Below are 13,063 nucleotides of genomic sequence, written 5' to 3'. Positions count from 1 at the left end.
CTTCAAATATGTAAAAATAGATTTCAGTGCTCGGGCAATTGCAAAAACTCTAAGACAGAAAGTGAGACAAGGGAGAACAGCAGACTTTTCACCTCTTGCAACTACACAGAGCAGAAAAGCCCTGCCAGAACAGCTCCCTGTGTTCTCATCTAAGAAATTAGAACAGGATGCATCTTCTGTCTTCTTCATCCACATATCTTTCAGTGTGACCCCAGATTTCAAGAAGCATGACCTTCATTCTTCAGCACAGAAGATTCCCACAAGTCTCTCTCTCCTTTAGCCATCACTGGCCTTAGTGACAGCTGCTCTTTTATCACTTCCTCAGATGTTTGGGCTGACATAAGAACAGAAATAACTGATGTGTTCCAGGGCTAGAATGAGGCTGTGAGCACAGACAACTGCCTCAGCTGATGAAGAGATTGCAGGAAGTTCTCACCAAAAGGAATAAATACAAGTTTGGTAACATTACATTTCAAGCAGCACATAATGTATTTTCAACTGCTTTGTAATAAGGTCACATCGTTTTAACCTTCATTCCAGAAATTAGGCAAGGGGGGCAAAGTCACAGTCAGAAAACTTGGTGCAGACAGCCACATTTCCAGGTTAATTTCCATGTGCAGAATACTTGGAGAGACTGCATACAGCTTGTTATTCCTGATCCATAAAAGACCTTTTGCTGAAGTGTTTAGGAAGGGGGTTTTGTTAACTCTGTAAGCTAATTACAATCTTTTATTTAAAGAACATATCAAGAATTAGATATAAACTATCTTTTGACCCACATTTTTCTTGTTGAAGGAGTTCTCATCAAGTTTCTCCACTGCAAGGATGTTTTTGATTGGAATAGTGAAAATTGGTTCTTTATCTGTAAAAAATTGTAAACAGAGGAGTGAGGCAATCTTTAAGAACGGTTTTATAATCTCAGGGCACTGATATTGAAGTTCATGCTCTAAAAATATGCATTTTTATTATGGAAAAAATAGGCATGAATCAGACAGAAGCCTCTATTAATCAAGGCAAAAGTAACTAAAATAAATCATAGGTATTTTAGGAAAAGAAAAAAATTATACCATTTTAAAAGCACAAAAAAAGCTACAAACACTTAAGACAATATTGAAAAATAAAAATAATTGTAAAATAAACATGATTTACCTTGCTGTTTGTGGTATGTGAATTCTCTACTTGTTAGACAGAACCATCGCTTCTTGAAATTCTTTTTACCAATCCGAGTCCTTCCCTGAGCTCTTTTGTACATTTCTCTGTAAAGACAGAATGAAATGAAATGCAACCATTAGTCTTCAAAACCATTTATTGAGATAAGACATTATCGTTCATCATGTAAAAATCTATTCATTGTACATTAAAAAAAAATCTAATACTTGTTCACAACAGATCCTCAAGATTCGCTCCCACTATGGTGAGGGTGTGCAGGGCTCCAAAACCAGGAAAGGAGTCTGAAAACCACACAGTCCAGGCCAGTGCTTGCAGCAGGACATTGGGAGGGGACACATAACTTGTTCAGAGGAAGAATTCCAAATTTTCACAAAAGGGAATAAGGTGTATCTAACTACAAGATTCTCTCTTTCCTGCCACATTCTCCATGTAATTGGAGAATGTACTTGGCCTTATCTGGATCAGAAACTGAATATCAGTGAAATGACACTGGACATGGCTCAACAGCAAGGGCAGACAAACTGCATTTTGTACACTTTAGGTGTACTCACTCCTAACTCTTTCTTTTATTTTGAACAACAGCCATCAATTTATTACTATAACCAAGTGTTGATCTACTACAATTTCCTCCTTCATTTCTATTCAGCATCTTAGTAAGAGACATGTTTCTTCCTTGTTTGAAATTTGGATGCCCATTTGATCTTTTCTTCTTATAAACCTGCTGCTCACCTAAATTAAAATATTCTCAAGTAAATTAAACTAGTTTTTCCTCATGAATGTTGTTTAAATAATCACCTATTCTCGATCAACATCAAGCAAAAGAGAGTTCATTTTTTAGGAAGAGTGACTTTCACCTCTATCTATATAACAGTATTCTAGCACTAAATGTTAAGTATTTAAATTACAGGGTAGTTTTCTACCTAACTTCAAAGGCAGAACATTTAGCTGGCCAGACTTACACAGGAGGTAGAATAATTCTAAGTTAATAACGTTGTTTTAAAATATACTTTTGCAACCCTCAAAAACCACCACAGAGCACACACTGAACTGTGACAGTAATGCAGACAGTCTTCAATAGGTTTTCAGCTGCTTTTAATGATTTTTTAAAGTATTTAGAAGATGAGTTACGAAAGTTTGCAGTTGTTCTGTTAAACTAATTCTACATACTAAGAATTGTCTAAATTACAAATATAGTACTTTCTACAATACATCACACATTTTAATAAGCTTTAATCTGAATGTGGCATTAATGAAAAAAGACTGAAGTCAATTTTGTTGCGGACAAAATAAATTCAAGATGTATTCACCCTTCTTTTAGATGTACTGGCTCGCTCACACCACTGGGCTCTTTACTCTCAGTAGAGGAAACATCATCCAGGAACTTCAGGAAAAAAACCACAGGAAGTATAAATATACAATATTCAGAAACACAAAAAGCCCAAAAGTTATTTTGAAAATGTAAATGCACAATTTCTCCTTGAACAGAGCAGGTTTTTTAAGCAATAGATGAAAATATATGGCAGGGCCTAGGAACAATGTAACAAGGGACGCCCAGAGGTCACACAAGCTTTCTGTAATGAGTTCCTACAGCAGAACCAATAACAACTTCTTTCAGAAAATATACACTTTACTTTTTAAACTAAATTAGCTTAGTTCACTATGTGTAACTCCTGTGTATGGTTTTGCTACATTATTTTTTGGTTTGGGTTTTTTTAATGTCTGAAACAGACCACAACTTTTCTTTTTCTCTCTAGGAGCAAACTGAACATTAACACAACCATTTAATAATGAAGACTGATCAGCTACACCAACAATAAAATAAAATACAGTTGAAAGTTACCTTTTTAACAGATTCAGTAAATTGTTCTTCTTGAAATGTTTTGAAAAATTCACACATGAATGTCTCCTTGAAACTTGACTGAAAGGAAAAGTATATTGACATAAATAAACTTTTTTATGAACTTCCAATACACAGAATGTTTGAAATGAGAAAGAATTTTAATAGCCTTACAAGTTTGCTTTTGGTCAAACTTCCCCAGCTCCCCAAAGTCTGGATGGCTTTTGATATAAGAGTTAATGTTCTAGAAGTCTGTGCATCCTAAAACAATGAAACAAAATTCAGAAGTCATATGTTTTCACAGTTCCAGGTAGAACTGATTAAAAAATTAAAATGTCAAGAAAGATAGTATATTACACAATGTAGTAAATATGGTACATCTGCATTCCTTTTCTTTCCCCCAAAAGAAAAAAATGTGTATGAAATATTATCTAGTTTATTAGCTACTGCATAGTGTTTATTATTTTAGTCACTACAACTAGAATTTAATATTAGTACTGGTGAAATATTTTTACCTATAAAACACTAGAAGCCCTCAAACCCTGTAATCATTACTACACATCTAACAAACTTCTGAATAATAAACATAATGAACTACTGCAGGACAAATGGTCCAAGTTTTCATAATAAAAAGTGAAATTTAAAACTTCATCTTTAATGCTTTTACTTGGTTTGTTTGCTACCTCACCGATGGCATTTTAATACAGAATTATAAACACAGCCTCCAAAAGTGGCCTTGCTGTTCCCTTTTAGATGTTTAACCCTCAAGTGTTAAAATTCTGTAATTTTTTTTTACTCAAAAATCTGGATAATGTCAAGGCAATGAATTTGAGTAAGTGTATCTTTTTCTTCTGAAGGCACACACATCTAAGTAAATAAAATAATAATGATAACGTGTGGAGAAGCAGATTTCAAATCTTTTCTGTATTTAATGTGAAAAATAATACAGGTTTTTTAATCTTGATATTCCTGTTTTTGAAATTGTTTTATACTGTGTATCTACTTGACAAACAAACATAGAAAATTTGTCAACCCGTTGCAACTAGTGGAGTCCAGGACAAATACACCAACCAATTACTGGATAATGCTACAACCTCTGCTTAAGACCCACATGGCAATAAATGTCTGAATGTTTAATTTCCTTGGTGGAAAGAACCAAGGCAGTTTAGGCCTATACCATAAAGGACCCTCAGTCATGTTGTTATTTTACCCCAGAAGCACATTCCCAAAAAAAGCACAGAATCTTTAATATTGAAAGCTCTTCCACATGATTTGAGAACACCCCATAAAGACTGAAATATCTGATGCTTAAAGATTTGTAAATATCTTACTTCCTTTATGAACTGCACCTAGAGATATTTAGTCATCTTATTTCCCAGTTACTGGAAGTAACTTATGCCTTCCCAAACCAACAGCTCTGACAGTATGAATAAAACAGAACAAAGCTTCACAAGACTTACTGGATGGTGAGGTCGTAAATGAAAAGTATGAGGTGAGACTACGGCTACAGCAAAGAAACGAAGAAACACAAAGCTGCTCACTGCAGAATACTGTACATGAGGGTCATCTGCAGAGAAAAACCATGAAATGTAACATGCACTGAACTTAGGAAACCATGAAGACAGTTAACATAAAAATCCTTAAGAAGATAACATCAAAGGAGACATTCATATTTTAAAATAGAATAGAAAAATCAATGAAGTGCATGAAATGAGAAAGGTGGTCATGGTAAGAAATGTTCTCCTTATAGTGGAGTGTTTACTGCTAATTTATCTGAAAAGAAGTTCTATTCCCATACAACTGGCTCATCAGCTCCACTGGGAGAAACAATGAGATGATTGCAAGCATTTACATACACAGTTGATTAGGCCTGGCTGGATGCTGCACCCAGAGACAAAACACTGCAGACGCTGCCTCTGAACTCTGGGCTATTGGATTCTGCCACCTGGAAAGCTACTCGCTGATAATTCCAGTACATTAATGCTGCATATCAAATGCAGTCAACACAGGGGAGCAAATATAATTGCAATTCTGAGTTGCATCATAAACCCCTGCTGTTATATAATTTTGAGGACGTAAATGAGAATTTTCTCATTAAATCTTGGGTATATCTGCTTTTATACTGGGAAATACAGTGAGGTCACATTCTTACTCTAACGACCACTTCAATCTGATCTGGTAAGTCAGCTTTTCTGAAAGGACTGTCTAAACTGGAGCAATTTATGGCTCAGTTTCAGTGATAAACATGAATCAGTGAAATGTTCTACATTATGAGGAGCAGGCTTCACCTGTAGCTTATTACAGGACATTTCAGATTTTAATTGGCTCAAGTGTGAGTACTTCAGACCCACAACATTACTCCTATATTAAAAGCATTCTGAAAGACTAAAGCTATTCTAATACTGGTCATATTTACAAACTCAATAAATAATTTTTATTATCCACCCTCCTCAAAACTACCCATAACTAGTCTAGCTATAGCAGTACAAAAGCTAACTTCACAGAAGTTATGAATGTGCGGGCCATCATTAACAGAGTCACAGCTCATGTAAAGATGCAAATGCTAAATTGATTTTCAAGTTCACATCTTGCTTCTTTAGAAGAAACAAACAGAACAGCTCTTAAAAATTTTAAGTATCTTTCAAATAAATCACTTCCTGTCCTACTTGTGCTTTTCTACTATTATCTTGTACTCTTCTGATGACTTCTCATTTGCTGCTGTCTTGCAGTTTCTGACTTGCTATATTTTTGGATCAGAAAACAAAAAATGTCTCTTGACTGACCACGAAGTTTCACTCTAACGTACAGCCTGACAGAAAAACAAACGCTTGTCAAAGTTCAGGGCACCGCCTTGGACAAGATAAGAATTTTAACAATCCCCATAAGATAACTGCAGAAGTTTTCAGTCTGAACACCACTTTCAGAAGTTCTTAGAGAACACTTACTTGGAAATCTTTTGGCAGCCAGATGCCTCAAAGAATAAAACACATCACACATTAGTGTAGGACAACTTATACTCGACCGCACGATTTCACGGAACACTTTGTCCACGTAATAGCGGAGATTTTCCTGCAATTATGAAAAAAGGTATTTTTAAGACCTTTTAAGACATTCATTTCTCCTTTTCCCTGGGCACAAACATAACACTGGTCTGATTATTCAATACTGAATTCTAGTACAGTTTACAGCATATTTTAAAAGCCTCATAAAGTTTATATGGCATTACTACTGTTAAAAGGTAGTTTAATGATATTTACTTAAAAGTATGTAAGCAGTGTCTAGCAATATAAACTACCTATCAATACCTGGTTTTGTCATTTGACAACAAGGAAGGAACATTTCCCACGTATATCAAGTGAACGTTAATTTTATTGCAGTAACTGTTGCCTTCAACATCAGCATACTCTGGTAAGAGGGAGGCAGCCAGCAAAACTTCAATGAAAAATGCTAGAGCACTTCTAATTAGGTGCACCAATCTAGATGAGTATAGGACATCAGGAATCCAAACACCCAAAAACTGATAAGAATGACTGTCATCTTTAGCTTCTCCTCTCTGTCCCATTTTCCACTGGACTTTTCCATTGCTGTCTTCATAAAGACAAGTAAGAAGATACAGCTTATTCTTTGTTTACTCTGAAAACAGAGTTATATTGCTACTGTGAGTTACTCATTTTCCATTACAAAGACTGCTTTTAAAAATGCTTCTTTCAGATTTTAAGACCAGTTGGTAAACTCACCATATTAATTTCCACGTTATCCCCCTCTCTTAATTTGATGGGATCTATTTCACAGGGTTTAGGTGACTCACATATCTGAAAGGAACAGACAAAACTATAGGAGTTCAATTTTTCAAAGTATGGAAATGCACCCATTAAAAAACAGATTCTTATATTTAGGAATAAATTCTAAATAGGTGCTAACCATCTCTAACAACACACAATGACCATCCTCACTTTTGTTTGTGCCTTTTCAAATGGATTGATTACATAAAGCATCACATGGGCAAATTCTGCAATGTGTTGGGAGGCTGCAATGACTTTCATTGACTGTTTTTTTTTTTTGAAGCATCTGGAACATAAATAACAAGACACAGCTCCTCCCACTAAACTTGAGCAATTATCGTTCAATTAATTTTTCCTCTAGGATTCCCCTACCCGAATGATTCCTGCCCCAGAGCTAAAACAGGAATGCCTATCTAACAGAGAAGGACACCACAGGGGGTTGAGCTTCCCCAAAGAAGTTTCAGCAGGATAACTCACCTCATCAATAACAGGTTTCAAAGTAACCTTTAGGTAGTGCTTCCCCACTATTTTCATCATTTCATCCACACACCGAGTTGCTAATGAGTTGCCTCTGAAGATTGTGTTTGCTTCTCTGCAAGAAAAGAAATTATTTTATTTGAATAGGGAAAAAACAAGTTCAGTAAAAAAATTCAATTTATACTCTATCTTGCTATTAAATATTTTAAAAGTATTTGTAATATATTTTAATCAGGAATCCCAGAACACATGCACCAAGCAATGGCACTCAGTAACAAAAAGAGTATAAACAAGAACATTATTACAGCAATTACCAAACCCAGGAACATAAATAAAACCATAAGAAAAAGTCTAAGAAATTTTATGCAATTAAAGTTATAGTGCAGTGTGGAACATGAGAAAGAACAACTGGAGAAAATTCCAAAATAATGAAAATTGTACCTCAGCAATATACAATTCCTCCTGCAGTAGTCATGGTAAAAAAATCTGGAGCTATAGCACACTGCTACACTACATCAATAAACCCAGACACTTAAAGCAAAAGGCAATTTAATCCAAGGTTATATTTTTATTCATTATAGTTGTTGAAGAAAACTGACAGCCAGGTGTGCAAAGTGTATCTTTCTAATCTGAGAGATTTAGTTTAAGCTGCCTTTGTTACAGTTCAATTACAATGGAATGTGTGTACTAAAATGCAGTTTAGAAAATTATTTTCTATGAGTCACCTCTTTCTACACAGTTAAGCTGTCTTGCATTATTTAAATCAAGACTTAAGTGCTTTGAAATGAACTGTCCTGTGGTGACACAATCCCTGCCACACCTCCACTGGACATGACCTGGCAGTGCACTGGTTGCTGCTCACATCTGCCTTATTTCTCTCCTAACCACAGAGCTGCAAACTCACAGACCACAGGCTGCTACTTGGAAAAACTCCTGTGCTTCCTACCTGCAAGGCATGCAGGCCACATTCTTAATTACATGGCATATTTGCAGAAAGAGAGCAGCCTTCATTTAAGCCCCATGTTAAAAGAAACAGGATAGGATTTTCAGCAATTTAAAGATGTTCCATCTAAGTTTATAAGTTTTGATACAATGCGCAGTAAAATTTGAAGAGTGGCCAAATAAATTTAAAATAAACACTATGTACTCTAAGACAAAGTTTTACCAAACTGCCCAGCACCCTTAACTCTGACTCCCAGCTTCAAAATTATTTTAATGAATGCTTTTCAAAATGAGCATTAAAAGATGAATATATTTAGTCAGTTTTAGGTGAGAGAAAGAAACCAAAGGGCTTACTTACCAGTGTTGTATCATGAAGCCCTGTGAAACTCTAATTTTAGAAAGCATGACATCAATAAACATGAAATACATACTGGGTGTCCCTCAGATCCAGTTCTGCCACTGCTGCAACAAAGGGAACCAGCTTATGGTGGTGCAGCAGCAGCCGTACCAGGGGCAGCACAGCATCGCACTTGTCTCGACACACCTCGCTCAGAATGTAGGCAGCAGATGCAGAAATGGGCTGTGAGAAAGCAGAATGCAAAATCTGAGTAAAGTAGTTAAATGTTCTTTGTGTATTTGAAAAAGTACAGATCAAATCTAATAACATAGTTGGTTAACAGAAAGATTCAATATCTGCGGCGTAACATGGCAATTAAAAGCTTTCATTCCAGAGATACTTGATTGAAAAGTAATATTATCCACTCTATAAATACATTCAAGAACGGAATTCAGTAGCTACTCATCCTACTCATTCTCCCTAAAGGGTCACACTATGGCTTTGTCACAAACCCAAGCTAGAGACAGAAAGCAGTTGTTTTACTACAATGTCATGTATCTTTATAGACTTTTAAAACTGCAATCAGGGAACATTAAAATGAAGTTCTTACTCTTCTAATGTGTTTGCTGCCACTGTACATTTGGGAATTTCAATACAAAAACTATATTATTTCAGTAGAAAAGACCACTGCTGACTGCTGCTACCTATATACTCAGCTATTCCTGAATTCCAGTGAAGCAGTATTTGAATATGGGCCAGCAAAAACTTGAGTCACATCTGCTTCCTCTTTCTTCTCCTCTGTCAGTACTTCACTAACACTGAATTGATGAAAAGCTGTAAAAGACTGAAGAAGATAAAGTCTGGTTACAACGATTTGATTCCTGTCCCAGTGTTATGCAAATACTCCACCACACTTCCCTCCTGGTCACCATGTCCTGGTGAGAAATCCAGTCATGCTGATTAACATCCTGGGGAAGGCAATTCAGAAGCAGAATTTGAAATAAATTCTGAAGTAGATCCTTTTTGTTAATTATCTGCCCTTCAGTGCCAATAATGAATCAGCGTCCCTGGAAAACCTCTAAATCCAAGAAGCCAATAGATGCCAATGGAAAAATACAATGTTGAAAAGAGCAACCAAAAAGAAAAAAGTATTTTATCTCCTCCAGGCACATAGCAGAGATTATTTTCCTGTCTCCTCTGGTTCTTCTAAAATAAGAAGAAAATCCTGGAGCAGAAGTAAGAGCTCTAGAAGCTGTTCATCTGGGTGTGACAGAAGTAATTTATACAAAGAAACAAAACCAATTATCTAGATATGAGTAATTCACAACTGCATAATCCAATTTAGTTTTCACTTCAATGAAATTTTCAACAAAAGTACCTGAACATCTGAAGATTTTAGCAGCAAGTTCCTTAGAGAAGTGTAGTACTCAGATGGAAGTACACAGTCTTCAGTGTAACAGATATTTAACCTAAGTGATCCCAAATCATCAGTTTTAGAAGACTTGTTTCCATTTTCCCTTGGCTGAAGTAAGTACCTGTAAGCAACAGGTCAATTACAAAATATTAGATACCTATTTCATTCGACTAATTCCATAATAAAGCAAAGTATCACATTTAACTATTTCAGTATACATGCATTGTATCTGAAAACCGGCAAAAAATTCACAAAAAAACCCCCTTGAGACACAAAAGTAAAAACATGAGCAGCATTTAATTCATCTTTAACACATAATGGAACTTATATTTATTTTCTCACATCTTTGCAAACAATAGCATATGATATACTTTTTGCAGGTTAACAGGGGATAGGAGGAATAGTTTGAGATTACACTGGGCCATCTAATTTTACATCTAGATTGTATTTAGGGTGTTGGACACTGCAGGTGAAACAGGTAATGCGAAGAGTTAAAATGGTCTTGTCTGAGAACAGAAAAAACACATAATATTAACAGGCTCCACTCCTGAGAAACAAGTATGGGAAAAGGGCTGACTTTTTTCTACTCTTAATACAAAATACATTGAACAATTCACTGGCTGCAGTTTCATTGCATTCCAACAGGAGGTGCAGCCCTACAAAAACGTTCATGGCTTTTAAGTGGTGTCACAGTAGTTATAACACTCATCCCAACAAACTGAAACCCCATCTCCAAATATTCTTTTATAATCATGTATATCTGGACCTCTACAATCAGGAGATCAGACTTCTTTTTTTCATGATCAGATGCAGTGCCCACGAAGGAGTGCTAACAAAAGATAAAACTGATTTACCAGGAGAACCTCTCCTTAACAGCATGACTCCTAGGCTTATTTTCCAAATATTTAGTGATACAGATAATTTCTCTGCTGTACTTCAGTTGCATTCAAAATCATATTACACAAATTAGCAATAGTATAGAAGATTTGTTATTTTTAATCACAGAACTGTTTTTGATAAGCAGATCATGTGTGTGCCTACAATGCACATTAGCAGACACAAGAGAACTAGACATGAGTTAGGTCAGTTCAAAAAGCTACACACAAACACAGCTCACAGGCAATGAGCCCATGCTGATACAATCTTTCTCTCTGCAGGTTGTTGACTGTTTTTATGTTCATATGGTCATACAGCTGTAGATGAGACACTGGCAGAACAAGCCTGTGACTGCAATACACCGTGCAAAAAACCAGAAACTCCAACACAAACACATACAGATCACATTCAAGCACCAAGAGTCTGAGTTCAGCATCCAAGAAGACACTTGGAGCCTGAGGTGGGTACATGGAGCAGAGCCATAATGGTTCCTGGCCAAGACCTGTGTTACATTTAGTTCCTATTTACACATGTCCTTCCCATCTGTTTTCTGCGTGGATATGAAAGCGCTTCCTCCATGCCTTTTCCTGTACTGAAAGATTCACTAAAAGCAGAATATTTTACACCCTTGGAGGCACTCAAATCCCTTGCACTCATGGCTTCCTGCTGCTAAGCATTTGGGACAGCAAAGGAGCTGGAGATGGGCTCCTGCTTCCAAAACCATCAGGAAGGAGGGTGCTGAGATGTCCCACACGAAATGTTTCTTTCCTGAACTCCCTTCATACCTCACCCTTCCAGCTCCTGTGCCTGCTCCCCTGATATGATGTTGGGTTGGTTCTAGAAGATACTTCCTGAGTCTCCCCAAGAAAGAAAAAAAAGCCATACTTAATGATCAAATCAATTCCTCATTGGTCATTGTGGAAGTCTGACTTAGGAATTGCGTTATGAGTGATGCAATTCCGAAAAGCTCCAGGTTTGCTGGGTAGGCTGGAGAGCACACAGAGATCACTGAAACCCAGCAACCTGACCAAAAGACAGTTACAGTCCATCTTCCCTTCACTCTCCACACATCCCCTTCAAACACCAGCTATGCTGTGACTAGGTGCAGACATGGGGAAGAGCAGAGATAAATGTACCTGCTGACAAGGCTAATTTATTGAGCAGGGAAACTCTAAAAACATGTTTCACCTAGATTAGGACAGGAAGACATGGTTTAACGAATAGGTAGAATAAAACATATCCGTTGCAAGAAAAAACATGCAAGACAAGCAAATTCACTTCTGAATCACCATTTCTCACCATGCTTGAAAGGAATCATTTCTTAACACCTTCACAGGAACCTTAATTTCTCCTAAAAAGATGTCTTGTACCAGATTCCCATTATTCCATAGGTCAACCCTGAAAACAAGAACATTGCTTAATATTCTTTTCTCCCAGAGAGAAATAAGCAAGTTGACAATAACTGCCTTACAGCACTAATCCACATGCATGCAGGCAGCAAATGTTAGAAATCTCACTCCATTCTAAATAAACCAAGAAGACTCAAACAAGTGGCTTATTAATCCATAAAGAACAGATAAAGAAACAAACAGTGAAAGTTAAGACTTGCAGACCTTGCATCAGTAAACAAGAGTGATACTGGCACAATGTACGGCTTCTGCGCAGTCTCCACCCCCAAAACTGTGCACATTTCTTCTTGGGTAATTCCAGTGAACTTCTTAACCAATATATTTAAATATCTACCTAACTGCTAGAGCCTGGGACACTGCAATGCCACACCAAGACATGCGCTTGTTTCTCCAAGCAGCAGCTCGTACGCTTACAACCTCCAACGGAATCCGGCTCCACACATGCACCCTGCTTTGTTCTAGTACTTCTTACCTCTCTGACATTTCTGACAGACAGCAGTGGTTAAGAACAAAAAAAAAAAAAAAAAAAAAAAAAAAAAAAAAAAAAAAAAAAAAGACAACTAGATTTGTTGGGGCATGACTTTTTCTAAATATATTTGCATCTACAATGAAATATACACTCTTAATTAATGAAGCTAATAGTTAAAAACACACATACCAAGTTAGTTCTATAATGGCTATGTGGATTAACTGCTAAATTATTCTTCTGATGTCTGTTAGGAAACATGTGCTGGCCTTGAAGACTTTCTGTCATTCAGCAAATTTGGTGCATGTATGTGCAGGAGCACAAGAAAGACAAACTGAGTACAGGGCTCTCTG

At 36.5% G+C, this 13,063-nt stretch overlaps 1 protein-coding gene across 3 annotated transcripts in view; it reads right to left on the bottom strand.

The window, feature by feature from the left end:
• The window catches only part of RASA2 (RAS p21 protein activator 2), a 45,120-nt gene that overhangs the window by 4,997 nt on the left and 27,060 nt on the right, over positions 1 to 13,063 (bottom strand). For 2 of the 3 annotated variants that reach the window (XM_064720846.1, XM_064720849.1), the window contains 12 exons: positions 12,135 to 12,233; positions 9,924 to 10,080; positions 8,640 to 8,788; positions 7,267 to 7,381; positions 6,745 to 6,819; positions 5,953 to 6,076; positions 4,468 to 4,574; positions 3,182 to 3,268; positions 3,011 to 3,088; positions 2,478 to 2,551; positions 1,150 to 1,256; positions 780 to 862 (listed from right to left, as the gene is read on the bottom strand). In XM_064720846.1, coding sequence (XP_064576916.1) covers positions 780 to 862; positions 1,150 to 1,256; positions 2,478 to 2,551; positions 3,011 to 3,088; positions 3,182 to 3,268; positions 4,468 to 4,574; positions 5,953 to 6,076; positions 6,745 to 6,819; positions 7,267 to 7,381; positions 8,640 to 8,788; positions 9,924 to 10,080; positions 12,135 to 12,233 — 1,255 coding nt within the window. Of the gene's footprint in view, positions 1 to 779; positions 863 to 1,149; positions 1,257 to 2,477; positions 2,552 to 3,010; positions 3,089 to 3,181; positions 3,269 to 4,467; positions 4,575 to 5,952; positions 6,077 to 6,744; positions 6,820 to 7,266; positions 7,382 to 8,639; positions 8,789 to 9,923; positions 10,081 to 12,134; positions 12,234 to 12,716; positions 12,730 to 13,063 lie in introns of all 3 variants that reach the window. The other variant, XM_064720847.1, reaches the window with a different exon arrangement.

This window comes from Zonotrichia leucophrys, chromosome 9 (genome assembly GCF_028769735.1).
Source record: "Zonotrichia leucophrys gambelii isolate GWCS_2022_RI chromosome 9, RI_Zleu_2.0, whole genome shotgun sequence".
NCBI classification, from domain to species: domain Eukaryota; kingdom Metazoa; phylum Chordata; class Aves; order Passeriformes; family Passerellidae; genus Zonotrichia; species Zonotrichia leucophrys.
Note: the sequence above shows the minus strand (reverse complement) of the source record. Positions and strands in the feature narration are given on the sequence as shown.